Source organism: Acanthochromis polyacanthus, chromosome 16 (assembly GCF_021347895.1).
Source record: "Acanthochromis polyacanthus isolate Apoly-LR-REF ecotype Palm Island chromosome 16, KAUST_Apoly_ChrSc, whole genome shotgun sequence".
Lineage (NCBI taxonomy): Eukaryota > Metazoa > Chordata > Actinopteri > Pomacentridae > Acanthochromis > Acanthochromis polyacanthus.
The window spans coordinates 38,225,807-38,253,487 of record NC_067128.1 but is presented as its reverse complement, the minus strand read 5'-3'; the positions used below and the strand labels follow the sequence as shown (position 1 = coordinate 38,253,487).

Genomic DNA, 27,681 nt, shown 5'->3' with positions numbered 1-27,681 from the left:
ATGGATGGATGGACGGATGGATGGACAGATGAATGATGGATGAATGATGGATTCATGGATGGACGGATGGATCTCCAGTTGAAGCTCTGCTATCCAGAATCAGAGGAAACAAATGGTTTGAAGATCACCACAGGGAGGAGATCCAGGAGGGTTCCTCTGTTGGTTTCTCCTCTGGATAAAGAGGTTCTAGTTGGTTCTACAGGAGTCTCAGCAGGTAATGATCAACGCTGGCTCAGATCTTTATCAGACTCAATCAGAACCAGACAGGAACACATATCTCCGTGGCAACAGTCTGGTATGTTTCAGCAGAAGTGCAGATGTTTGTTGTTCTTTAAAAGTGAGCAACGTGTGATAACTGATGGATTAATAATGTTTCTGATGAACAGGGTGTGACTGACAGGGAGTGAAATGTGGCCTAAATCAGACGCCTTTTACAGAAACTGATGAAATCATGGAAACATCACGAGTTTGAAAGGAGAAACTGAGATCAGCAGCTTTCATGAAGTGAGTCAGACCAAACCCTGGACGCTATTTAAGACTCGCTGACGTCTGGATCTTCTGTCGGACTCAGGATCTCTGACAGGCGAGTACTTTCTCCTCTGTGTCTTTGTCTGATGTCGGTCTGATTATAGAAGCTGCAGGTCAGGATCAGGATAGAGTAGAACGTTCTGCTGATGAAGGAACTCAGATAAAGTTCTGATGTTTGGTTATAAGACGTGAATGAAGTTTGATTTAATGACAGGAACAGGAATTCATTCATTCATCTCTCAGTTTTCGGTTCCACATTTACTCCAGTAGCACTCAGAGGTACTTTTACTGCAGTATTTCCAGGTTCTACTGCGTTCTCCTTCATCTCAGAGGGGATTATGGATAGATCAATAAGTTCTTTAATGTTCCTCAGCGTTGATCTGACAGATGTTTGACCACATGCAGACTAGAGCTGTGCTTAAACCGGAGGTTCTCGGTTCCATCAGAACGTTTCAGTCATCGTTTCTAAATGACTCTTTAATATATTTTGGATTTTTTTTATTTTTGATATTTGATGTTTTAAATAGTTTTTGGTGACATTTTTTGAGATAACTTTTCCAATATTTAATGCTTTAAGTTACTTGTATATTTTTTACATTTTAAACATTTTTGCAGATTTTTGATCAGTTTGTTTGTTTATAGTTTAAATCATTTTTCAGTAGATCTTTCTTTGATTTTTGGGGAATATTTCTGATTTATTTGTACCCTTCCCTCCAGTGTGTGATAAACCCCAGACAGCAGAAGCTCAGCTCTGTCTCCAGACATGGGCGACTGGTCCTACCTGTCGGCTCTTCTGGATAAGGTCCAGTCCCACTCCACGGTGGTGGGGAAGATCTGGATGAGCGTCCTGTTCCTCTTCAGGATCTTCGTCCTCGGAGCGGCTGCAGACAACGTGTGGGGAGACGAAGCGTCCGAGTTCTCCTGCGACAGTCACGAGCCGGGATGCGAGCATGCGTGCTACAACTGGAAGTTCCCCATCTCCTATGTCCACTACTGGGTGCTGCAGATCACCTTCGTGTCCACGCCCACCCTGGTCTACCTGGGCCACGCCGTGCACGTGGTCCACAGAGAGAAGAGGCTGAAGATGAGCCGCTACACCGACGACAGGGGGAAGGTGAGGATCAAAGGCATCCTGTTCTGCACATACATGACCCAGCTCGTCTTCAAGATCCTGCTGGAGGTGGGCTTCAGCGTGGGCCAGTTCTACATCTTCGGGTCGGTCTTTATGGTGTCCGTCTTCCACTGCCCCCTGACTCCACCCTGTGCTTACTTCTCTGGAGCTCAGTGTCATGTCTCCAGGCCCACAGAGAAGACCATCTTCATCATCTTCATGCTGGTGGTTTCGGGGATCTCGGTGCTCCTCAACATCATCGAGATTCTTTACCTGCTGTGCAGCCGGAGGAGGAACGCCCAGAAGAAGAAGATGTTCGCTCAGCAGCATCGTCTCGCTCCACACCAGCCTCCTTCCAACCAGAACTGGACCAGCAGCTATGGAGGCTTCCAGCCGGCCGGAGGAGGACCTGGAGGCAGAGAAGAACACCAACACAGCGACTCCATCAGCAAAGAAAAGTTCACCTGACTCACCTGAGGGGAAAAACACCTGGTACACCTGACTGAGACAAAAAACACACCTGTTCCACGTGTTCCACGTGTTCCACGTGTCTGCATCCATATGTTTTCCATGTAAAAACACACCTGATGAATGAATGTGATGCTCTGTTCTAGGTTTCTAGGTTCTGTGTTCTACTGTCTGGACTGTGCTGAAGGTTCTGAACTGAGCTGCTGATGTTCCTCAGATAATAAAGATGTTCTGATCTAACAGGTTGTGTGACTGAGCTGCAAACGATCAACTCTGCTCCGCCTGTTGTTTAATGTGTCAATCACTGCTCAGTTTCAGATAGAACACAAACAGAACATATAAGGAACGTAAACAGGGTTCTGGTCATGTGTTTAACTTTGTTCGTTCTTCATTTAGAACGTTGATTCACCTGAAGCAGTTTTAGTTCTGCTGACTGAAATCACCTGAAAGTTTAAACTAATGACACTCAGATCATCTAAAAATGTAAAAATTCACTGAACATGAATTAAACCTGAAATGAAATAAAATAATAAACCTCAATGTTGTTTAAATGATCTATAATCTGATAAAAAATTTAATAATTCACTGAACATATCATAAAGCCTGAACTATAAAATAAAAAAACCTTAATGTTATGTAACTGATCTCTAATCTGATTAAACATAAATACACGTTTTAATGTCAAACCTCTGGAGTTGTAATAAAACATTAGTTTTCGGTCCACACTGTGGTTTTTCTGTCTTCAGAACATTCTCTGTGTGCTGATTGGTCGGTGTTACAGGTGGAACCAGGTGAGATCAGATCGGCTCACCTGGAGGCTTTAAACTCTATCATTTAGGAACTTCCTGTTTCTAATCATGTTCTGCTAGCAGGCAGAACATACATGTCACAGAACATACATGTTCCCACACCTGTGATGCCTCTTATCCACCAGCAGGGGGAGCTATGTGTCCAGCAGTGGAGGAGGTTTAGTCTGGAATTACATTTTTAAATCTATTAATGGAGTTTACCCTGCACAGTTTCTATAATCAGGATGAATACTGGAGGTTCTCCTCTTCTAGAACATTAAATCCTTCCTTAGTGGATGAATCAGAACACAATCATTGATCTCAGATCATCTCATTTTTTCAACAGTTTCTGTCCAAACCTCTAATTCTGAAATGATTAAAACCTTTATAGTATAAAATATAACATTTGTACAGGTTTCTGTGAACTATGAAGTACTTCCTGAGATAAAGGAGGTTTTAAAGCCGTCACTGAAGAACTGTAGCAGCTTTTAGAATCACTGAGGCTTCTGTTTGTTAACATCAATAAAGTTTTATTCTGTTCTCATCAGGAACTATCAAAGACTACACTTCTACACTTTTACGCTTTTTTAATAATTGTTTCTATTTCTTGTATACATACATACATACATATACACTCCGGCTTCCTCCCACAGTCCAAAAACATGCTGAGGTTAACTGGTTACTCTAAATTGTCCGTAGGTGTGAATGTGAGTGTGATTGTGTGTCTGTATATGTAGCCCTGTGACAGACTGGTGACCTGTCCAGGGTGTCCCCTGCCTTCACCAGAGTCAGCTGGGATAGACTCCAGCACCCCCCATGACCCTAGTGAGGATAAAGTGGTGTATAGAGGATGGATTATATATATATATATATACTTTATAGACCAGTGGACCAGTGAATCAGTACACCAGTAGACCAGTAGATTGAACCAGTGGACCAGTTCTTTACCCAGCAGAGCAGCTGATTGGACGTCTGTCGAGCCAAACAGCAGATGTTTTGTGGACCATAAGGTGAGAGGTGTACTTCATATACTGCATCCTGTACTTCATATACTGCAGTACTACATCATGTACTTCATATACTGCAGTACTGCATCCTGTACTTCATATACTGCAGTACTACATCCTGTACTTCATATACTGCAGTACTGCATCCTGTACTTCATATACTGCAGTACTGCATCCTGTACTTCATATACTGCAGTACTACATCATGTACTTCATATACTAGTGCAGTACTACATCATGTACTTCATATACTGCAGTACTACATCATGTACTTCATATACTGCAGTACTGCATCCTGTACTTCATATACTGCAGTACTACATCCTGTACTTCATATACTGCAGTACTGCATCCTGTACTTCATATACTGCAGTACTGCATCCTGTACTTCATATACTGCAGTACTACATCATGTACTTCATATACTAGTGCAGTACTACATCATGTACTTCATATACTGCAGTACTGTATCATGTACTTCATATACTAGTGCAGTACTACATCATGTACTTCATATACTGCAGTACTACATCATGTACTTCATATACTGCAGTACTACATCATGTACTTCATATACTAGTGCAGTACTACATCATGTACTTCATATACTGCAGTACTACATCATGTACTTCATATACTGCAGTACTACATCATGTACTTCATATACTGCAGTACTGCATCATGTACTTCATATACTACAGTACTACATCATGTACTTCATATACTGCAGTACTACATCATGTACTTCATATACTGCAGTACTACATCATGTACTTCATATACTGCAGTACTACATCATGTACTTCATATACTGCAGTACTACATCATGTACTTCATATACTGCAGTACTACATCATGTACTTCATATACTGCAGTACTACATCATGTACTTCATATACTACAGTACTACATCATGTACTTCATATACTGCAGTACTACATCATGTACTTCATATACTGCAGTACTACATCATGTACTTCATATACTGCAGTACTGCATCCTGTACTTCATATACTGCAGTACTGCATCCTGTACTTCATATACTGCAGTACTACATCATGTACTTCATATACTGCAGTACTACATCATGTACTTCATATACTGCAGTACTGCATCATGTACTTCATATACTAGTGCAGTACTACATCATGTACTTCATATACTGCAGTACTAAATCCTGTACTTCATATACTGCAGTACTGTATCATGTACTTCATATACTGCAGTACTGCATCCTGTACTTCATATACTGCAGTACTACATCCTGTACTTCATATACTGCAGTACTGCATCCTGTACTTCATATACTGCAGTACTGCATCATGTACTTCATATACTGCAGTACTGCATCCTGTACTTCATATACTGCAGTACTACATCCTGTACTTCATATACTGCAGTACTACATCATGTACTTCATATACTGCAGTACTGCATCCTGTACTTCATATACTGCAGTACTACATCATGTACTTCATATACTGCAGTACTGCATCCTGTACTTCATATACTGCAGTACTACATCATGTACTTCATATACTGCAGTACTACATCATGTACTTCATATACTGCAGTACTGCATCCTGTACTTCATATACTGCAGTACTGCATCATGTACTTCATATACTGCAGTACTGCATCATGTACTTCATATACTGCAGTACTGCATCATGTACTTCATATACTAGTGCAGTACTACATCATGTACTTCATATACTGCAGTACTGCATCATGTACTTCATATACTAGTGCAGTACTACATCCTGTACTTCATATACTGCAGTACTACATCATGTACTTCATATACTGCAGTACTGCATCCTGTACTTCATATACTGCAGTACTGCATCATGTACTTCATATACTGCAGTACTGCATCATGTACTTCATATACTGCAGTACTGCATCATGTACTTCATATACTAGTGCAGTACTACATCATGTACTTCATATACTGCAGTACTGCATCATGTACTTCATATACTGCAGTACTACATCATGTACTTCATATACTGCAGTACTGCATCCTGTACTTCATATACTGCAGTACTACATCATGTACTTCATATACTGCAGTACTACATCATGTACTTCATATACTGCAGTACTGCATCATGTACTTCATATACTGCAGTACTACATCATGTACTTCATATACTGCAGTACTGCATCCTGTACTTCATATACTGCAGTACTACATCATGTACTTCATATACTGCAGTACTACATCATGTACTTCATATACTGCAGTACTGCATCCTGTACTTCATATACTGAAGTACTACATCATGTACTTCATATACTGCAGTACTGCATCATGTACTTCATATACTGCAGTACTGCATCCTGTACTTCATATACTGCAGTACTGCATCCTGTACTTCATATACTGCAGTACTGCATCATGTACTTCATATACTGCAGTACTACATCATGTACTTCATATACTGCAGTACTGCATCCTGTACTTCATATACTGCAGTACTACATCATGTACTTCATATACTGCAGTACTACATCATGTACTTCATATACTGCAGTACTACATCATGTACTTCATATACTGCAGTACTGCATCCTGTACTTCATATACTGCAGTACTGCATCATGTACTTCATATACTGCAGTACTGCATCATGTACTTCATATACTGCAGTACTGCATCATGTACTTCATATACTAGTGCAGTACTACATCATGTACTTCATATACTGCAGTACTAAATCCTGTACTTCATATACTGCAGTACTGTATCATGTACTTCATATACTGCAGTACTGCATCCTGTACTTCATATACTGCAGTACTACATCCTGTACTTCATATACTGCAGTACTGCATCATGTACTTCATATACTGCAGTACTGTATCATGTACTTCATATACTGCAGTACTGCATCCTGTACTTCATATACTGCAGTACTGCATCCTGTACTTCATATACTGCAGTACTACATCATGTACTTCATATACTAGTGCAGTACTACATCCTGTACTTCATATACTGCAGTACTGCATCCTGTACTTCATATACTGCAGTACTACATCCTGTACTTCATATACTGCAGTACTGCATCCTGTACTTCATATACTGCAGTACTACATCATGTACTTCATATACTGCAGTACTGTATCATGTACTTCATATACTGCAGTACTACATCATGTACTTCATATACTGCAGTACTGTATCATGTACTTCATATACTGCAGTACTGCATCATGTACTTCATATACTGCAATACTGCATCATGTACTTCATATACTAGTGCAGTACTGTATCATGTACTTCATATACTGCAGTACTGCATCATGTACTTCATATACTGCAGTACTGCATCCTGTACTTCATATACTGCAGTACTGTATCATGTACTTCATATACTAGTGCAGTACTGTATCATGTACTTCATATACTGCAGTACTACATCATGTACTTCATATACTGCAGTACTACATCCTGTACTTCATATACTGCAGTACTGTATCATGTACTTCATATACTAGTGCAGTACTGTATCATGTACTTCATATACTGCAGTACTACATCATGTACTTCATATACTGCAGTACTGTATCATGTACTTCATATACTAGTGCAGTACTGTATCATGTACTTCATATACTGCAGTACTGCATCCTGTACTTCATATACTGCAGTACTGTATCATGTACTTCATATACTAGTGCAGTACTGTATCATGTACTTCATATACTGCAGTACTGTATCATGTACTTCATATACTGCAGTACTACATCATGTACTTCATATACTGCAGTATTGCATCCTGTACTTCATATACTGCAGTACTACATCATGTACTTCATATACTGCAGTATTGCATCCTGTACTTCATATACTGCAGTACTACATCATGTACTTCATATACTGCAGTACTACATCCTGTACTTCATATACTGCAGTATTGCATCCTGTACTTCATATACTGCAGTACTACATCATGTACTTCATATACTGCAGTACTACATCATGTACTTCATATACTGCAGTACTGCATCCTGTACTTCATATACTGCAGTACTGCATCATGTACTTCATATACTGCAGTACTGCATCATGTACTTCATATACTGCAGTACTGCATCCTGTACTTCATATACTGCAGTACTACATCATGTACTTCATATACTGCAGTACTACATCATGTACTTCATATACTGCAGTACTGCATCCTGTACTTCATATACTGCAGTACTGCATCCTGTACTTCATATACTGCAGTACTACATCCTGTACTTCATATACTGCAGTACTGCATCCTGTACTTCATATACTGCAGTACTACATCATGTACTTCATATACTGCAGTACTGCATCCTGTACTTCATATACTGCAGTACTGCATCCTGTACTTCATATTCACAGTGATTAGTAGCTAAAACATGAGTAATAGTAATCTGAATCTGTAAATTACCTAAATCTGTGACGTGGTGCACATGATGCAGTATGAAGTGAAGTATTTTCCTCTGAAAAAGTAGCAGAACTTTAAAGTGCATGAATGACGTCACGGTCATGTGACGCAGCGCCTCGGTGGGTCGTCTTATAAGCGGGCCGGGCCGGTCTCCGGGTCATTCTGCTCCGGTTCTCCCTCGGTTCTCCTGCTGGATAGAACCCGGAGGCGGTCTTCTCAGGCGGACTCTTTCCCTGCTGGATCCAGGTGAGTTCTCGTTCTGGTTCTGGTTCTTTGTTCTGTCCAGCCGAACTCCTGTCAGAACTTCACAGCAGTTCGTTCCTGTTCCTGTGCTTATTCTAGACAGAACCCCGAAGAACAGAACAGGAGAATCTGTTGGAAACTTTCTAAAACTTCCTCGGGTTGTTTATTCTGATCTAAACTCACCTCCAGAGGGTTAGGACGGTTTATTTCACCGAACTTTAGTTTTTGTTCTGTTTCTGTAAAGTTCTACAGATCAGTTTAAAGTTCTGGTTCTGTTTTAAAACACGGAGGAAAGGAACGTTGAACAGAAAAAAAAAACCTTTCCTCAGTTACTGTGCTCAGTTACAGTACTTCTATAACTTTTTTTTACATAGTTACTGTGCTTTATGGAGTTCCTTTACATAGTTTCTGTACTTTTTTGACCTTTTTTGTATTTTATAGAGTTACATTACTCAGTTCCAGTACATAGTTGCAGTACTTTATGGAGCTACTTTACAAGGTTACAGTACTTTTTGATTTTTTTTTTTTTACAGAATTACAGTACTTTAACTAGTTACTTTACTCAGTTGCAGTACTTTATGGAGTTACTTTACAAAGTTATAGTACTTTTTGATTTTTTTTTTACAGAATTACAGTACTTTAACTAGTTACTTTACTCAGTTACAGTACTTTATGGAGTTTCTGGATGTTTTTTTTACAGTTTACAGTCCTGTACACAGTTGCAGTACTAGATGACAGTACTGGACTGAGTTAGTACCATACAGTTAGTTACAGAGTTAGAGTACTGAATTAGAGTACTAAGTTACAGTTCTAACTTAGAGTACTAACTTAGAGTACTAAGTTACAGTACTAACTTAGAGTACTAAGTTACAGTTCTAACTTAGAGTACTAAGTTACAGTTCTAACTTAGATTGCTAAGTTACAGTTCTAACTTAGATTGCTAAGTTACAGTTCTAACTTAGAGTACTAAGTTACAGTTCTAACTTAGAGTACTAAGTTACAGTTCTAACTTAGATTGCTAAGTTACAGTTCTAACTTAGAGTACTAAGTTACAGTTCTAACTTAGAGTACTAAGTTACAGTTCTAACTTAGAGTACTAAGTTACAGTTCTAACTTAGATTGCTAAGTTACAGTACTAACTTAGAGTACTAAGTTACAGTTCTAACTTAGAGTACTAAGTTACAGTACTAACTTAGAGTACTAAGTTACAGTACTAACTTAGAGTACTAAGTTACAGTACTTTCCAGACTGTCTAAGTTGTTCTCAGCAGGTCGGAGCTTCATCTATTGTTCTGCTTTGTCTTCATCATTTCACCAGATTCAGTCATGTAGAAAGTGGCGGGAGGTTCTCCGTCTGGTACAGAACAGCTTAATGTTCCGTTTGGTACCAGAACAGCTTAATGTTCCATCTGGTACCAGAACAGCTTAATGTTCCATTTGGTACCAGAACAGCTTAATGTTCCGTTTGGTACCAGAACAACTTAATTTGATCTGATACCGACAGAAGAACTTGATTTTAGTCCTGGTTCTGTTGTTGTTCTGTGGATCTGGTTCCTGCGGTCTGGTAGAACGGGTTCTGCAGAGCTTTGCTGGTGTTTTTTGTGGATCAGAACCTCAAACCTCTTCCTGTCCTGAGGTCACGCTGGGGTTAGAGAACCATTCTGACTTAATGAATTGTAGGAACATTAAGGAACACATGGAGCTCTAGTCTTCAGAACCTGTTCTAAAGGCCTTCTGGAACAGAACCAGCAGGTTCTGAAGTTTCTAGTCAGGATTCCTGGATGAGCTGTTAATGAATCATCTGTTCATCAGTTTCAGTCTTTTACTGGACAAAGAACGTCGTTTTTCTGTGATCGTAGAAACAGGAGAACCAGAACCTCTGTTTGCCATTAACATTATGTTAAAGTGAAGAACCAGGTTCTCCTGGTGCATCTCTACCAATGTTTAGGAGGATCTGCTGGACTGGAGTCACTAAACTTCATATTTTGAGACTAAACAGGACTTCTGATGGAACTCTGGTCCACATTTTCACCATTTTCTGAAATTTTAGAACCAAACACCCGACCAGGAACTGTTTACCTGGAGTAGAACAAAGCTGAGCAGATAAATCTGAGGTTCTCTAAAGGTTCTCCAATGTCTGTCTGATGTGTTTTCTGTGGAGGACTGAAAGACTAACAGAAGCTGTTGGACATAGAAACTCTGTTTAACCTTCATCAGAGCTGTTAGTCTGAAAAATGTGTTCTTCCAGGTTCCTCTTTGGAACATCTCTGGAACGTCTAAAAGTTCTCATCCAGCTGTCAGGAATCAGATCCTTTACCTGAAAACACTGATTTTAAAAACCCACTTTGTTCTGACGGGTTTAGTAGATGGACGGTGTGTTGATGATGTTCTCCAGGAGTTTGTCGTGTTCTAACAGAACTCTAATGATGTTCTCCAGGAGTTTGTCGTGTTCTAACAGAACTCTAATGATGTTCTCCAGGAGTTTGTCGTGTTCTAACAGAACTCTAATGATGTTCTCCAGGAGTTTGTCGTGTTCTAACAGAACTCTAATGATGTTCTCCAGGAGTTTGTTGTGTTCTAACAGAACTCTAATGATGTTCTCCAGGAGTTGGTCGTGTTCTAACAGAACTCTAAAGACGTTCTCCAGGAGTTGGTCGTGTTCTAACAGAACTCTAATGATGTTCTCCAGGAGTTGGTCGTGTTCTTAAAGGAACTCTAATGACGTTCTCCAGGAGTTGGTCGTGTTCTAACAGAACTCTAATGACGTTCTCCAGGAGTTGGTCGTGTTCTAACAGAACTCTAATGACGTTCTCCAGGAGTTGGTCGTGTTCTAACAGAACTCTAATGACCTTCTCCAGGAGTTGGTCATGTTCTAAAAGGAACTCTAATGACGTTCTCCAGGAGTTGGTCGTGTTCTAACAGAACTCTAATGACGTTCTCCAGGAGTTGGTCGTGTTCTTAAAGGAACTCTAATGACGTTCTCCAGGAGTTGGTCGTGTTCTAACAGAACTCTAATGACGTTCTCCAGGAGTTGGTCGTGTTCTAACAGAACTCTAATGACGTTCTCCAGGAGTTGGTCGTGTTCTAACAGAACTCTAATGATGTTCTCCAGGAGTTGGTCGTGTTCTAAAAGGAACTCTAATGACGTTCTCCAGGAGTTGGTCGTGTTCTAACAGAACTCTAATGATGTTCTCCAGGAGTTGGTCGTGTTCTAAAAGGAACTCTAATGACCTTCTCCAGGAGTTGGTCATGTTCTAAAAGGAACTCTAATGACGTTCTCCAGGAGTTGGTCGTGTTCTAACAGAACTCTAATGACGTTCTCCAGGAGTTGGTCGTGTTCTTAAAGGAACTCTAATGACGTTCTCCAGGAGTTGGTCGTGTTCTAACAGAACTCTAATGACGTTCTCCAGGAGTTGGTCGTGTTCTAACAGAACTCTAATGACCTTCTCCAGGAGTTGGTCATGTTCTAAAAGGAACTCTAATGACGTTCTCCAGGAGTTGGTCGTGTTCTAACAGAACTCTAATGACGTTCTCCAGGAGTTGGTCGTGTTCTTAAAGGAACTCTAATGACGTTCTCCAGGAGTTGGTCGTGTTCTAACAGAACTCTAATGACGTTCTCCAGGAGTTGGTCGTGTTCTAACAGAACTCTAATGACGTTCTCCAGGAGTTGGTCGTGTTCTAACAGAACTCTAATGATGTTCTCCAGGAGTTGGTCGTGTTCTAACAGAACTCTAATGACGTTCTCCAGGAGTTGGTCGTGTTCTAACAGAACTCTAATGACCTTCTCCAGGAGTTGGTCATGTTCTAAAAGGAACTCTAATGACGTTCTCCAGGAGTTGGTCGTGTTCTAACAGAACTCTAATGACGTTCTCCAGGAGTTGGTCGTGTTCTTAAAGGAACTCTAATGACGTTCTCCAGGAGTTGGTCGTGTTCTAACAGAACTCTAATGACGTTCTCCAGGAGTTGGTCGTGTTCTAACAGAACTCTAATGACGTTCTCCAGGAGTTGGTCGTGTTCTAACAGAACTCTAATGATGTTCTCCAGGAGTTGGTCGTGTTCTAAAAGGAACTCTAATGACGTTCTCCAGGAGTTGGTCGTGTTCTAACAGAACTCTAATGACGTTCTCCAGGAGTTTGTCGTGTTCTAACAGAACTCTAATGACGTTCTCCAGGAGTTGGTCGTGTTCTAAAAGGAACTCTAATGACGTTCTCCAGGAGTTGGTCGTGTTCTAAAAGGAACTCTAATGACGTTCTCCAGGAGTTGGTCGTGTTCTAACAGAACTCTAATGACGTTCTCCAGGAGTTGGTCGTGTTCTAACAGAACTCTAATGATGTTCTCCAGGAGTTTGTCGTGTTCTAACAGAACTCTAATGATGTTCTCCAGGAGTTTGTCGTGTTCTAACAGAACTCTAATGACGTTCTCCAGGAGTTGGTCGTGTTCCACAGAACTCTAATGACGTTCTCCAGGAGTTGGTCATGTTCTAACAGAACTCTAATGATGTTCTCCAGGAGTTGGTCGTGTTCTAAAAGGAACTCTAATGACGTTCTCCAGGAGTTGGTCGTGTTCTAACAGAACTCTAATGATGTTCTCCAGGAGTTTGTCGTGTTCTAACAGAACTCTAATGATGTTCTCCAGGAGTTTGTCGTGTTCTAACAGAACTCTAATGACGTTCTCCAGGAGTTGGTCGTGTTCCACAGAACTCTAATGACGTTCTCCAGGAGTTGGTCATGTTCTAACAGAACTCTAATGATGTTCTCCAGGAGTTGGTCGTGTTCTAACAGAACTCTAATGATGTTCTCCAGGAGTTTGTCGTGTTCTAACAGAACTCTAATGACGTTCTCCAGGAGTTGGTCGTGTTCCACAGAACTCTAATGACGTTCTCCAGGAGTTGGTCGTGTTCTAACAGAACTCTAATGACGTTCTCCAGGAGTTTGTCGTGTTCTAACAGAACTCTAATGACGTTCTCCAGGAGTTGGTCGTGTTCTAACAGAACTCTAATGACGTTCTCCAGGAGTTGGTCGTGTTCTAACAGAACTCTAATGACGTTCTCCAGGAGTTGGTCGTGCTCTAAAAGGAACTCTAATGACGTTCTCCAGGAGTTGGTCGTTTTCTAACAGAACTCTAATGATGTTCTCCAGTAGTTTGTCGTGTTCTAACAGAACTCTAATGACGTTCTCCAGGAGTTGGTCGTGTTCTAAAAGGAACTCTAATGACGTTCTCCAGGAGTTGGTCGTGTTCTAACAGAACTCTAATGATGTTCTCCAGGAGTTTGTCGTGTTCTAACAGAACTCTAATGACGTTCTCCAGGAGTTGGTCGTGTTCTAACAGAACTCTAATGATGTTCTCCAGGAGTTGGTCGTGTTCTAACAGAACTCTAATGACGTTCTCCAGGAGTTGGTCGTGTTCCACAGAACTCTAATGACGTTCTCCAGGAGTTGGTCGTGTTCTAACAGAACTCTAATGACATTCTCCAGGAGTTGGTCGTGTTCTAACAGAACTCTAATGATGTTCTCCAGGAGTTGGTCGTGTTCTTAAAGGAACTCTAATGACGTTCTCCAGGAGTTGGTCGTGTTCTAACAGAACTCTAATGACGTTCTCCAGGAGTTGGTCGTGTTCTAACAGAACTCTAATGACGTTCTCCAGGAGTTGGTCGTGTTCCACAGAACTCTAATGACGTTCTCCAGGAGTTGGTCGTGTTCTAACAGAACTCTAATGACGTTCTCCAGGAGTTTGTCGTGTTCTAACAGAACTCTAATGATGTTCTCCAGGAGTTTGTCGTGTTCTAACAGAACTCTAATGATGTTCTCCAGGATTTGGTCGTGTTCTAACAGAACTCTAATGACGTTCTCCAGGAGTTTGTCGTGTTCTAACAGAACTCTAATGACGTTCTCCAGGAGTTTGTCGTGTTCTAACAGAACTCTAATGACGTTCTCCAGGAGTTTGTCGTGTTCTAACAGAACTCTAATGACGTTCTCCAGGAGTTTGTCGTGTTCTAACAGAACTCTAATGATGTTCTCCAGGAGTTTGTTGTGTTCTAACAGAACTGTAATGATGTTCTCCAGGAGTTGGTCGTGTTCTAACAGAACTCTAATGATGTTCTCCAGGAGTTGGTCGTGTTCTAACAGAACTCTAATGAAAACATGAATCTGAGGTTTTAATCCTGTTTCTGTCGGAGCAGTTCCAGCTGATGAGAGGAACTTAATGAGCTCAGTTTAATCCGAAGCAGCTCGTTAAAGACGTTCTGTGTCACTCTTGGTTCCTTGTTTTCACATCATGTTGCATAAAAGTGGGTTCTGTCTGCTGTAATTGGATTAGCGGGAGCTGTGTGTCAGAAAACATTTGGTTTCGTCCAATCAGGAAGCTGTTTGATCACATGAGGTGAAGAATGCTGAGGATATTCTGTAAAAACTAAACTGCTGTTCCTCTTTTTTTAAACCGTATTATTATGTACGACACATGAAGACGTTCTCTGGTTAAATCCTGTCGTTGTGTTGAGGATGAAGGTTCCTCTAAAATGTAAAATATTCTCAGATGACTGATGTTCTCCATGATGGAAGTTCATCTCTAACAGATTGTTGCTGCATTGCAGAATGTTTTATTTCAAATTCTGTAGTGAATCAGGTACAATGCTGCTGTTTCCTTCAGCTGTTCTGTTGTTTGTAGCATTAGCATTAGCTCGTTATTAATAAACTCTTGTGGTATCATATTCTAATTAAACTACTGAACGGTTAAACCGTTGATCCGTTCTTTACAGAACCAGCTGAACTCTCCAACCTTCTGAGACAACTAAAGGTGCTGAACTCTGCCTCTCTGTCCACAGCTAACCTCCGTCACCATGGGGGACTGGAGCGCTCTGGGTCGTCTGCTGGACAAGGTCCAGGCCTACTCGACGGCTGGAGGGAAGGTGTGGCTGTCGGTGCTCTTCATCTTCAGGATCCTGGTTCTGGGGACGGCGGTGGAGTCAGCCTGGGGCGACGAGCAGTCGGCCTTCAAATGCAACACGCAGCAGCCCGGCTGTGAGAACGTCTGCTATGACAAGTCCTTCCCCATCTCCCACGTCCGCTTCTGGGTGCTGCAGATCATCTTTGTGTCGACGCCCACGCTGCTCTACCTGGCTCACGTCTTCTACCTGAACCGGAAGGAGCAGAAGTTCAACCGGAAGGAGGAGGAGCTGAAGGCCGTGCAGAATGACGGCGGCGACGTGGACATCCCGCTGAAGAAAATCGAGCTGAAGAAGCTGAAGTACGGCATCGAGGAGCACGGCAAGGTGAAGATGAAGGGAGCGCTGCTCAGGACCTACATCGTCAGCATCTTCTTCAAGTCCATGTTTGAGGTGGGCTTCCTGCTGATCCAGTGGTACATGTACGGCTTCAGTCTGTCTGCTGTCTACACCTGTGAACGTGCTCCGTGTCCTCACCGGGTGGACTGCTTCCTGTCCCGACCCACCGAGAAGACCGTCTTCATCATCTTTATGCTGGTGGTGTCTCTGGTGTCGCTGCTGCTCAACGTCATCGAGCTCTTCTACGTCTTCTTCAAGCGGATCAAGGACCGGGTCAAAGGCAAGCAGCAGTTGACGCTGTACCCGAGCGGCGGCACGCTAAGCCCCGCCCCCAAAGAGCTGTCCACCACCAAGTATGCCTACTACAACGGCTGCTCCTCGCCCACCGCCCCGCTGTCGCCCATGTCGCCTCCAGGCTACAAGCTGGCTACCGGGGAGAGAGGGACCGGCTCCTGCCGAAACTATAATAAGCAGGCCAACGAGCAGAACTGGGCCAACTACTCCACAGAGCAGAACCGGCTCGGCCAGAACGGCGGAGGAAGCACTATTTCCAACTCTCATGCCCAAGCCTTCGACTTCCCCGACGACACCCACGAGCACAAGAAACTGTCCTCGTCAGCGGGACACGAGCTGCAGCCGCTGGCGCTGATGGACGCCCGGCCCTGCAGCCGGGCCAGCAGCCACATGAGCAGCCGGGCCCGGCCGGACGACCTGGACGTCTAGAACCGGGCTCCTCCTCCACCTCTGCCCAGCTGGGGGCGGCCAATCAGGAAACACTTGATGACATCAGAGGCGGGACTAACCTCAGTCTGCAGTAGAGACTCTTAGTCGGTCAAAGACTCGGTAACACTGTCAAGGTACAACATCTGTAACTCTAGAGGCCTTAACCCAGAACCAGCTCCAACAGGGACCCTCCTTAGAACTAGAACCAGGTCCAATAGGGATGCTCCGTAGAACCAGAACCAGGTCCAACAGGGATGCTCCTTAGAACTAGAACCAGGTTTAATAGAGATGCTCCTTAGAACCACATTGGTTCCCTGACTGACTGATTGGATTTTAACTTGCTGAGGTTCCATGTTTGGTTCTGTCCCGTTGGTTCATCTTCCAGCTGAGGTGTTCTGGCAGCTTTAGAACAGAGTCAACCCTGTTCTGTCCCACAAACACTGAGTGGTTCTTCATGATCAGACTCCAGACCTGAAAATCTGAACTAATCTGAACTAACCCAGACTAAATGAATCTGGTCCAGATCTAGTAAAGGCCCACTTTAGATCAACTCTGTGGTGTTAAAGAATGACGTTCAGAACATCTCAGCAGGTCTCTGGTGGAGAACAGATGGATCAGAACCAGTTCTATACTTTAACCTGTTTCCCCTGAAGCTGAACCTTTGAGAGTTTCCATCAGAACCGTTCCTGTAGAACCAGTTTTCTTGCTGTTTTCAGGGAGAACAGAGTTCCTCCAGGTTCAGTTCTTCTGAGCGGCCTTCAAACATGGACGTGTGGTTCTCTATGCTAATTGGTTAAACTCATAGAGGACAGATCTGATTGGTTTTGGTCACTGTGAGTTCTTCTTGAAGCTGCTGGATATCCGATGGAACCAGAAACACTGAAAGGTTCTTCGGGTAAAGATCAGTTCTAGTGTTCTTCAGGTTCCAGGGTTTAAACTGTGGGGTCTGAATGATTAATTATCAAATATTAAATTCATCTCCAGCTGCTTTGATTCGTCAGTTTGATTCTTTATGAATAAAAACTACTAAATTCAGTGAATATTTCTGGGTTCTTTGCTCTGACAGTAAACTGGAGATCTCTGAATTGAACCAGACATTTAAAGAACTCGGATCTACATTTTTAGGTCTAGTCAGACATTTAGAACTAAACAGCTGATTGAATGACAGATTCGTGGAGGTGTTGGAGCTTCTGTTCTAAAGCTGGTCTGAACCTGAAGGAACCCCTGAGCTGCTCTGATGTTTTTATGTGATTAATCTGAATAATTTCCATCCATCCCTGAGGTGACCTACAGAAAGGCTGTATTACGTTTGTTGGTATTTATTGTCCTGCTTCGACCACTAAGAGGAATAATTGACTACTATCCAGAATTGTAGAAACATCTTCCATCATCAGCCCCTCTAACTGTGTATTTATTGACGGTCTCCTTTGTTTCTTGTGTAAGTTTGTCAGTCAGCATGGGCTGTTCTTTCCTGAGAAACTTTGAATTTGTGTTCTGTTGTGTTTCATGTGTGTGAGGGTGTGTCAGGAGGCTGGTCTGGCTTCAGAAGGTTCTAGCATTCCATGGTTCTCCTCCATCTCCTGAGAGGAACGCAGCAGAGTGGTTTTCATATTTGCGTGAGTGATTTTTTCGTTCTGTAGGTTTTGTTTTGTCTTTCAGACTCGATGTAACCGTTGCTGCTTCCGAATAGAGATTAGTACTGTAAATCAAGCTAACTGTCACAGTAAAAATGTGAGTTTTTAGAAGACTGCTTCTAGATCTGGACTAATATTTAGTCATTTTATGAGACGTATGCCCATGTAGCTCCACCACCACAACAACCCCTAGGATAAATCTGGACTCTTCTCTCTGTGCTGGAATGGTTGAACTTGGTTTATTTGGTACTTACAGATGTCATGGATCTTCAGCTACAGTGGCGATTGCACTGAGACGTTGGTGACGGATGGAAATGTAAAATGATTCACCAGGAAGAGCCTCAAGGGTTTAGACATGTTACTAATTTATTTTATAACAGAATCACTCCAGTGCATAATCTGAGAGCAGTGAACAGACGGTCCACTGTTGTACAGGAAACAGCTCCTTCTCTGTATCTGTGAAAAGCTATTTTAACCAATAAATATGTTTCTGTCTCATCCCTGTTTGACTGCTTTTATTTCACCGACAGCAAATCTGCTCTCATTCAGTCTGTAGACAAAAGCACACTTTAGTTTGTCTAAAAGATGTAAAGTACTGCAAAACATAACATTTTTTAAACAAAACGTAAATTTTTGACATGCAGCCACTGCTTTAGTATTTATGCAAATTTATTATAATTTCACAAACATGAACTTTTTATTTAATAAACATACGACTGAAATCCATGTTTAATAAAGTAAATCGAATGTTAGAAAGAGAAACAGAATTACAGATGTTTTCACAACAAAACGTTAAATTCTTGTGTTTTTATGAGTGCATAATATCTATAAGCATCACTGGTTATCTGTCGAAACACTGGGTTTATCATTGATCGATCAATCAATATACACACATATATATATATATATATATACAGGTTTTAAAGGCTCATTGATGATCAGAAAACCCTTGTGCAGTAACGTTAGTACATGGATAAAAGTGGAAAACATGGACAAAACCCGAACTTTAGAACAGTAGTATATATATATATATATATATATATATATACACACACACATGTGGACAAAATTGTTGGTACCCCTCAGTTAAAGAAGGAAAAACCCACAATTCTCACTGAAATCACTTGAAACTCACAAAAGTAACAATAAATAAAAATTTATTGAAAATTAAATAATCAAAATCAGCCATCACTTTTGAATTGTTGATTAACATAATTATTTAAAAAAACAAACTAATGAAATAGGGCTGGACAAAAATGATGGTACCCATAACTTAATATTTTGTTGCACAACCTTTTGAGGCAATCACTGCAATTAAACGATTTCTGTATTTGTCAATGAGCGTTCTGCAGCTGTCAACAGGTATTTTGGCCCACTCCTCATGAGCAAACAGCTCCAGTTGTCTCAGGTTTGATGGGTGTCTTCTCCAAATGGCATGTTTCAGCTCCTTCCACATATGTTCAATGGGATTCAGATCTGGGCTCATAGAAGGCCACTTTAGAATAGTCCAACGCTTTTCTCTCAGCCATTCTTGGGTGTTTTTGGCTGTGTGTTTTGGATCGTTGTCCTGTTGGAAGACCCATGACCTGCGACTGAGACCAAGCTTTCTGACACTAGGCAGCACATTTCTCTCCAGAATGCCTTGATAGTCTTCAGATTTCATCGTACCTTGCACACTTTCAAGACACCCTGTGCCAGATGCAGCAAAGCAGCCCCAAAACATTACTGAGCCTCCTCCATGTTTCACCGTAGGGACAGTGTTCTTTTCTTCGTATGCTTGGTTTTGAGTCTATGAACATAGAGTTGATGTGCCTTACCAAAAAGCTCCAGTTTGGTCTCATCTGTCCAAAGGACATTCTCCCAGAAGCTTTGTGGCTTGTCAACATGCATTTTTGCAAATTCCAGTCTGGCTTTTTTATGACTTTTTTCAGCAGTGGTGTCCTCCTTGGTCGTCTCCCATGAAGTCCACTTTGGCTCAAACAACGACGAATGGTGTGATCTGACACCGATGTACCTTGGCCTTGGAGTTCACCTTTAATTTCTTTGGAGGTTGCTCTGGGCTCTTTGGATACAATTCCAACGATCCGTCTCTTCAATTTGTCATCAATTTTCCTCTTGCGGCCACGTCCAGGGAGGTTGGCTACTGTCCCGTGGGTCTTGAACTTCTGAATAATATGAGCCACTGTTGTCACAGGAACTTCAAGCTGTTTAGAGATGGTCTTATAGCCTTTACCTTTAAGATGTTTGTCTATCATTTTTTTTTCGGATGTCCTGGGACAATTCTCTCCTTCGCTTTCTGTTGTCCATGTTCAGTGTGGTACACACCTTTTCACCAAACAGCAGGGTGACTACTTGTCTCCCTTTAAATAGGCAGACTGACTGATTATGAGTTTGGAAACACCTGTGATGTCAATTAAATGACACACCTGAGTTAATCATGTCACTCTGGTCAAATAGTTTTCAATCTTTTATAGAGGTACCATCATTTTTGTCCAGGCCTGTTTCATTAGTTTGTTTTTTTAAATAATTATGTTAATCAACAATTCAAAAGTAATGGCTGTTTTTGATTATTTAATTTTCAATAAATTTTTATTTATTGTTACTTTTGTGAGTTTCAAGTGATTTCAGTGAGAATTGTGGGTTTTTCCTTCTTTAACTGAGGGGTACCAACAATTTTGTCCACGTGTGTATGTATTGGTATCTAATCCAATAAGCGGGTGTCCATGTTTGGTGCAATATGTTTGATAACTTGTGGTAGAAATGTGATGTTCCAGATTCCAGCAGATGATCTCAGGTGATTCCTGCAGTTATTTCAGACCAACAGACGTCCTGCATAGCTCGTAGATCTGTTCCAGCTGCTGCTCTCTGGACTCCAGCAGCCAAACCTCAGACCAAAGACATGTTTCCTCTCACAGCCATCAGTAGACGCTGCAGTTTACAAATGTTCTTGAATGCCTCACTGGTCTCCATCAGCTCAGAGACCAGACATTAGTCTGAACAAGAAGCTCTGATGTCACCTTTACCTGGAACCAGGTGAGTTTTTCCACTGACCAATTAAAAATTTCAGTCTCGTGGATTTTTAATCCAGAGGTGTGGTCATGGAGGTCATGGAGGTCATGGAGGTCATGGAGGTCATGGAGGTCATGCCATAGTTTGTATTTTTGACGTCACACTACCAGGAAGGCAGGCCAAGGGTTGTGGTTCTGGTCCAACATGGAAAACGTCTCCTTGCTCGGTGTTTTGGGCTGCGGCGCCACATTCCTGTCATTCCAGCTGCCACAGAACATTACTGACCACTCGGGTGCTCGGAAACACTTCAACCACAAGAAGAACATTTCAGTGTCAACATGAGCTTTAATAGGACCTGCAGCAGCTCTAGAGGGTTCACCCACATGTTCACGTTCCTCACCGGTTCCTGTCAAAGATGTAACGGTTCTACCTGCACAGAACCTTGCTGGCCTTCAGACAAACACATTCCTTTTACGATGAGAGTTTTCTGCCCTGGCTGCTGTAATGCTGCTGGAGGATTGCATCATCTGCTAAAAAAAGAGAAAACCAGGTCCAGCTGAAGCTGCCAGAACCTCCTGAGCACTTAGAGTGGTTCTGATCCACAACCTGAGTGGTTCCAGGTCCTGAAGGGTTCTGGACCTGAAGGGTTCTGGTTCTGAAGGGTTTTGGTGCTGGAGGGTTCTGATTCTGAAGGGTTCTGATCCTGAAGGGTTCTGGTCCTCTGTTCAGGTTCTGTGAGATTGTATTCCATCCCAAAATAAAAAAGGACACAGCTTTGATGTCCATTAGCAGAACAATGGCAGTGTTCCATCACAGCTTCAGGAACCATTACTGCTCTGAAGGTTCTACTGAAGGTTCTACTGAAGGGTCTACTGAAGGTTCCAACTGAAGGTTCTACTGAACAAACCGCTGAAGTTCAATTCATCTATCACCAACTTTCTGCTGGTTTTCTGTTAAGAACCCACATGGTTCTAGTTCTAGGGTTCCCTGTTGACAGTCCGTTTCATTTTAAAGTCGTGGTTTCAAGGCTGAATCTTTTTTCCTCTGAAACTCTCCCAGCTGAGGATCTGAGCAGAAAACAGATCTGGAATCAGATTCTGTCCAAACTAACCCGTCTGTTCAGGTTTAGATCCTTAAATACGTTCTACAGAACGGTTCTAAAGTTCTTCTACCATGTTCAGGCATTCTGTCCAAAGAAAAGCCTCTGAAACATGAGAAACTTTCAGCCTTTTCTGGAGTAGAAACCATTTTTCTCTGTGAACCAACATTTAGAGCCTGACTCCATCACAACAGCTCTGCATTCTGTTTAAAGAGATCCTCAAGTTAAATTCTGTTGGTTCTTATTGTTCTGTCAGACCTGGCTTAGTTGTGGTTTCTAGAACGTGTGGTGTAAGTGGGTCAGACAGGTTCTGTATCTCAAAGAGCATCAGCAGAATGAATGGAGCTGTTTGCTTCTTATCTGAAGGCTGAATGTCTGCATGTCTGACAAACACTCGACACAATAGTTGCTGCATGTTCCTCCATACAGAACCCAAGGAGAACACAGGTAGACTCAGCTCCTAGTTCTATTCAGGACGGAAGTCTGTGATGGAACCACATCACCATCTGTCCACTGGTGGCACTGCAGTTAGAAAAAACAAACCTTATTTTCCATGAAATAAAGCTTCAGGTTTCAGTGCTTTTATGCTAGAGTAACTGAGTTTATCTGCAGTTATTGTTCTCACTGGGTTGGAGACTCATTGTCCCCTCAGATGTTTCCTGATCTTCAGAAAGACCAGAAAGAGTAGAAAGACTAGAAACATTAGAAAGATTAGAAAGACTCAGATGTTTCCTGATCTGACGTCCAATGAAATGCTTTAAGCATTCTGTCCCTCTGCAGGTTGATTCCAGAAACACTAGAAAGACTAGATCATTCTACAGAGATGTGAGGAGGTTAGATCGTTCTACAGAGATGTGAGGAGGTTAGATCGTTCTACAGAACTGTGAGGAGGTTAGATCGTTCTACAGAGATGTGAGGAGGTTAGATCGTTCTACAGAACTGTGAGGAGGTTAGATCGTTCTACAGAGATGTGAGGAGGTTAGATCGTTCTACAGAACTGTGAGGAGGTTAGATCGTTCTACAGAACTGTGAGGAGGTTAGATCGTTCTACAGAACTGTGAGGAGGTTAGATCGTTCTACAGAGATGTGAGGAGGTTAGATCGTTCTACAGAACTGTGAGGAGGTTAGATCGTTCTACAGAACTGTGAGGAGGTTAGATCGTTCTACAGAACTGTGAGGAGGTTAGATCGTTCTACAGAGATGTGAGGAGGTTAGATCGTTCTACAGAGATGTGAGGAGGTTAGATCGTTCTACAGAGATGTGAGGAGGTTAGATCGTTCTACAGAACTGTGAGGAGGTTAGATCGTTCTACAGAACTGTGAGGAGGTTAGATCGTTCTACAGAACTGTGAGGAGGTTAGATCGTTCTACAGAGATGTGAGGAGGTTAGATCGTTCTATAGAACTGTGAGGAGGTTAGATCGTTCTACAGAGATGTGAGGAGGTTAGATCGTTCTACAGAACTGTGAGGAGGTTAGATCGTTCTACAGAGATGTGAGGAGGTTAGATCGTTCTACAGAGATGTGAGGAGGTTAGATCGTTCTATAGAACTGTGAGGAGGTTAGATCGTTCTACAGAGATGTGAGGAGGTTAGATCGTTCTACAGAACTGTGAGGAGGTTAGATCGTTCTACAGAACTGTGAGGAGGTTAGATCGTTCTACAGAACTGTGAGGAGGTTAGATCGTTCTACAGAGATGTGAGGAGGTTAGATCGTTCTACAGAACTGTGAGGAGGTTAGATCGTTCTACAGAGATGTGAGGAGGTTAGATCGTTCTACAGAACTGTGAGGAGGTTAGATCGTTCTACAGAGATGTGAGGAGGTTAGATCGTTCTACAGAACTGTGAGGAGGTTAGATCGTTCTACAGAACTGTGAGGAGGTTAGATCGTTCTACAGAACTGTGAGGAGGTTAGATCGTTCTACAGAGATGTGAGGAGGTTAGATCGTTCTACAGAACTGTGAGGAGGTTAGATCGTTCTACAGAACTGTGAGGAGGTTAGATCGTTCTACAGAGATGTGAGGAGGTTAGATCGTTCTACAGAGATGTGAGGAGGTTAGATCGTTCTACAGAACTGTGAGGAGGTTAGATCGTTCTACAGAACTGTGAGGAGGTTAGATCGTTCTACAGAGATGTGAGGAGGTTAGATCGTTCTATAGAACTGTGAGGAGGTTAGATCGTTCTACAGAACTGTGAGGAGGTTAGATCGTTCTACAGAACTGTGAGGAGGTTAGATCGTTCTACAGAGATGTGAGGAGGTTAGATCGTTCTATAGAACTGTGAGGAGGTTAGATCGTTCGACAGAACTGTGAGGAGGTTAGATCGTTCTACAGAACTGTGAGGAGGTTAGATCGTTCTACAGAACTGTGAGGAGGTTAGATCGTTCTACAGAACTGTGAGGAGGTTAGATCATTCTACAGAACTGTGAGGAGGTTAGATCGTTCTACAGAGATGTGAGGAGGTTAGATCGTTCTACAGAACTGTGAGGAGGTTAGATCGTTCTACAGAACTGTGAGGAGGTTAGATCGTTCTACAGAACTGTGAGGAGGTTAGATCGTTCTACAGAACTGTGAGGAGGTTAGATCGTTCTACAGAACTGTGAGGAGGTTAGATCGTTCTACAGAGATGTGAGGAGGTTAGATCGTTCTACAGAGATGTGAGGAGGTTAGATCGTTCTACAGAGATGTGAGGAGGTTAGATCGTTCTACAGAGATGTGAGGAGGTTAGATCGTTCTACAGAGATGTGAGGAGGTTAGATCGTTCTACAGAACTGTGAGGAGGTTAGATCGTTCTACAGGGATGTGAGGAGGTTAGATCGTTCTACAGAGATGTGAGGAGGTTAGATCGTTCTACAGAACTGTGAGGAGGTTAGATCGTTCTACAGAGATGTGAGGAGGTTAGATCGTTCTACAGAGATGTGAGGAGGTTAGATCGTTCTACAGAGATGTGAGGAGGTTAGATCGTTCTACAGAACTGTGAGGAGGTTAGATCGTTCTACAGAACTGTGAGGAGGTTAGATCGTTCTACAGAGATGTGAGGAGGTTAGATCGTTCTACAGAACTGTGAGGAGGTTAGATCGTTCTACAGAACTGTGAGGAGGTTAGATCGTTCTACAGAACTGTGAGGAGGTTAGATCGTTCTACAGAACTGTGAGGAGGTTAGATCGTTCTACAGAACTGTGAGGAGGTTAGATCGTTCTACAGAACTGTGAGGAGGTTAGATCGTTCTACAGAGATGTGAGGAGGTTAGATCGTTCTACAGAACTGTGAGGAGGTTAGATCGTTCTACAGAGATGTGAGGAGGTTAGATCGTTCTACAGAACTGTGAGGAGGTTAGATCGTTCTACAGAACTGTGAGGAGGTTAGATCGTTCTACAGAACTGTGAGGAGGTTAGATCGTTCTACAGAGATGTGAGGAGGTTAGATCGTTCTACAGAACTGTGAGGAGGTTAGATCGTTCTACAGAACTGTGAGGAGGTTAGATCGTTCTACAGAGATGTGAGGAGGTTAGATCGTTCTACAGAGATGTGAGGAGGTTAGATCGTTCTACAGAACTGTGAGGAGGTTAGATCGTTCTACAGAGATGTGAGGAGGTTAGATCGTTCTACAGAGATGTGAGGAGGTTAGATCGTTCTACAGAGATGTGAGGAGGTTAGATCGTTCTATAGAACTGTGAGGAGGTTAGATCGTTCTACAGAGATGTGAGGAGGTTAGATCGTTCTACAGAACTGTGAGGAGGTTAGATCGTTCTACAGAACTGTGAGGAGGTTAGATCGTTCTACATAACTGTGAGGAGGTTAGATCATTCTAAAGAGATGTCAGTCGATGGGTTCCAGTCCACTGCAGCTTTCTGATCACTAACTTTCAGAGGGAGAAACTTTTGAAGCAGAACTTCAGGGTTCACTTCAGAGTTCTCAGGTGTACCTAATGAAGTGGCCTGGGATGCAGAGAACAGTGAAAGCAGCACAGATCTGAGAATGTGGGACTAAAACTAGCAAGTTCCATGCAGTCTATGGTTCCACCAGCAGCAGAATGTTTGTTCTGCTCAGACCTGGAAAGTGTGACTCATCAGCGAGAAATGCGGAGAAACAAGTAAACCTGTTTCTGAGGAGAACGCTTCAGAACCTTTAATTCCACGGTAGCCAGAAACCAACGTTGTCACTGTCAGGCTCTCAGCTGAACAGTTCCACCAACGGATCCACAAACGGTTGTACTAATTGTTCTACAAATGGTTCTACAAACGGTTCTACAAACAGTTCTACCAACAGTTCTCATCGCTAGAACCCATCCAGCCTCTGTGGAACCACAACAGGAACCTGAACCATGTAACAGAACTGTTCCAGAGTTCTGTGGGTTCTCATAGGCTGCTGTACTCAGAACATGTTCTCAGTGTTCTTCAGAACCTGAAGGTCATCTCAGTGCGGTTCTGTCTGCAGCTGGTTCTGGTTCTGACCTCTGTTCTCCAGTTGAGGATCAGGATCGGTGAGATCACTCATCACAGTGTGATCTTTGTTCCAAAATATGTTCTCTGGTCACGGTTCAGCTCCACCTGAGATGATTATGAATAATAAGATGATGTAACTGGAGATGAGGTCATAGAACAAATCAAACCCAACTGGAGGTTCTGAGGTGAACCTTTAGAACTCAGCAGCAGGAGGTTCAGATGACCCAACACCAGAAACATCTAAACCCATCTGCTTCATCTTCTCGGGAGAACTGTGAGACCTTAGAACAACAATGTGAGTTCTGCTGGTTCTGTACAGAACCTTTCATGATCACCTGAGTTCTACCTGTGCAGCAGAAACTGGACCATCACCAGTTCCTCCACGGAACTCAGTCCATCACTGTTCTGCATGTTGAGGTTCTCCACTAACACCTTTAAGCTGCCCCAACAGAATCTTCATCTGTACCAAACACAGGTTCTGGTGGAACCAACGAGACAGCATGAGAGCACAGCAGAATACAGCAGAACACTGTAGAACACAGTAGAACACGGCAGAACACTGTGGAACATTTCAGAACACAGTAGAACACAGCAGAACACTGTGGAACATTTCAGAACACAGTAGAACACAGCAGAACACTGTAGGACACAGCAGAACACTGTGGAAGATTTTAGAACACAGCAGAACACTGTAGAACACAGCAGAACACAGTAGAACACAGCAGAACACTGTGGAACATTTCAGAACACAGCAGAACACTGTGGAACATTTTAGAACACAGCAGAACACTGTAGAACACAGCAGAACACTGTGGAACATTTTAGAACACAGCAGAACACTGTGGAACACAGCAGAACAAACACAGGGTTCTCAGCAGATTTCAGATTCAAACTGAGCTCATTTTAATGTTCTTAAATACG

The 27,681-nt window shown here is 42.4% G+C and overlaps 2 protein-coding genes and 2 long non-coding RNA genes across 10 annotated transcripts; 3 read left to right on the top strand and 1 right to left on the bottom strand.

The window, feature by feature from the left end:
• The first annotated feature begins 1,146 nt into the window (after window positions 1–1,146).
• On the top strand, window positions 1,147–2,349 carry LOC110968085 (gap junction Cx32.2 protein-like). The gene has a single exon (XM_022217897.2). It carries the CDS (start codon window positions 1,292–1,294, stop codon window positions 2,105–2,107), a length of 816 nt encoding a protein of 271 aa, XP_022073589.1. The 5' UTR covers window positions 1,147–1,291; the 3' UTR covers window positions 2,108–2,349.
• A 6,109-nt stretch (window positions 2,350–8,458) lies between these two features.
• gja1b (gap junction protein alpha 1b) lies at window positions 8,459–18,711 on the top strand. The gene is made up of 2 exons (XM_022217896.2): window positions 8,459–8,581; window positions 15,398–18,711. Exon 2 carries the CDS (start codon window positions 15,413–15,415, stop codon window positions 16,577–16,579), a length of 1,167 nt encoding a protein of 388 aa, XP_022073588.1. The 5' UTR covers window positions 8,459–8,581; window positions 15,398–15,412; the 3' UTR covers window positions 16,580–18,711.
• LOC127530368 (uncharacterized) lies at window positions 11,339–14,158 on the bottom strand. The gene is made up of 4 exons (XR_007936981.1): window positions 13,876–14,158; window positions 11,894–12,020; window positions 11,724–11,808; window positions 11,339–11,426 (listed from the first exon to the last, which is right to left on the bottom strand). It is a non-coding gene; the product is annotated as an uncharacterized LOC127530368 (long non-coding RNA).
• A 3,352-nt stretch (window positions 18,712–22,063) lies between the features above and the next one.
• On the top strand, window positions 22,064–26,380 carry LOC127530351 (uncharacterized). 7 transcript variants are annotated; one of them, XR_007936943.1, is made up of 4 exons: window positions 22,064–23,270; window positions 23,619–24,111; window positions 24,402–24,488; window positions 25,127–26,380. It is a non-coding gene; the product is annotated as an uncharacterized LOC127530351 (long non-coding RNA). The 7 variants fall into 7 exon arrangements; XR_007936942.1 differs by having other exon boundaries at window positions 22,064–24,111; window positions 25,127–25,735; window positions 25,968–26,380; XR_007936939.1 differs by having other exon boundaries at window positions 22,064–24,111; window positions 25,127–25,909; window positions 25,968–26,380.
• Window positions 26,381–27,681: the final 1,301 nt, after the last annotated feature.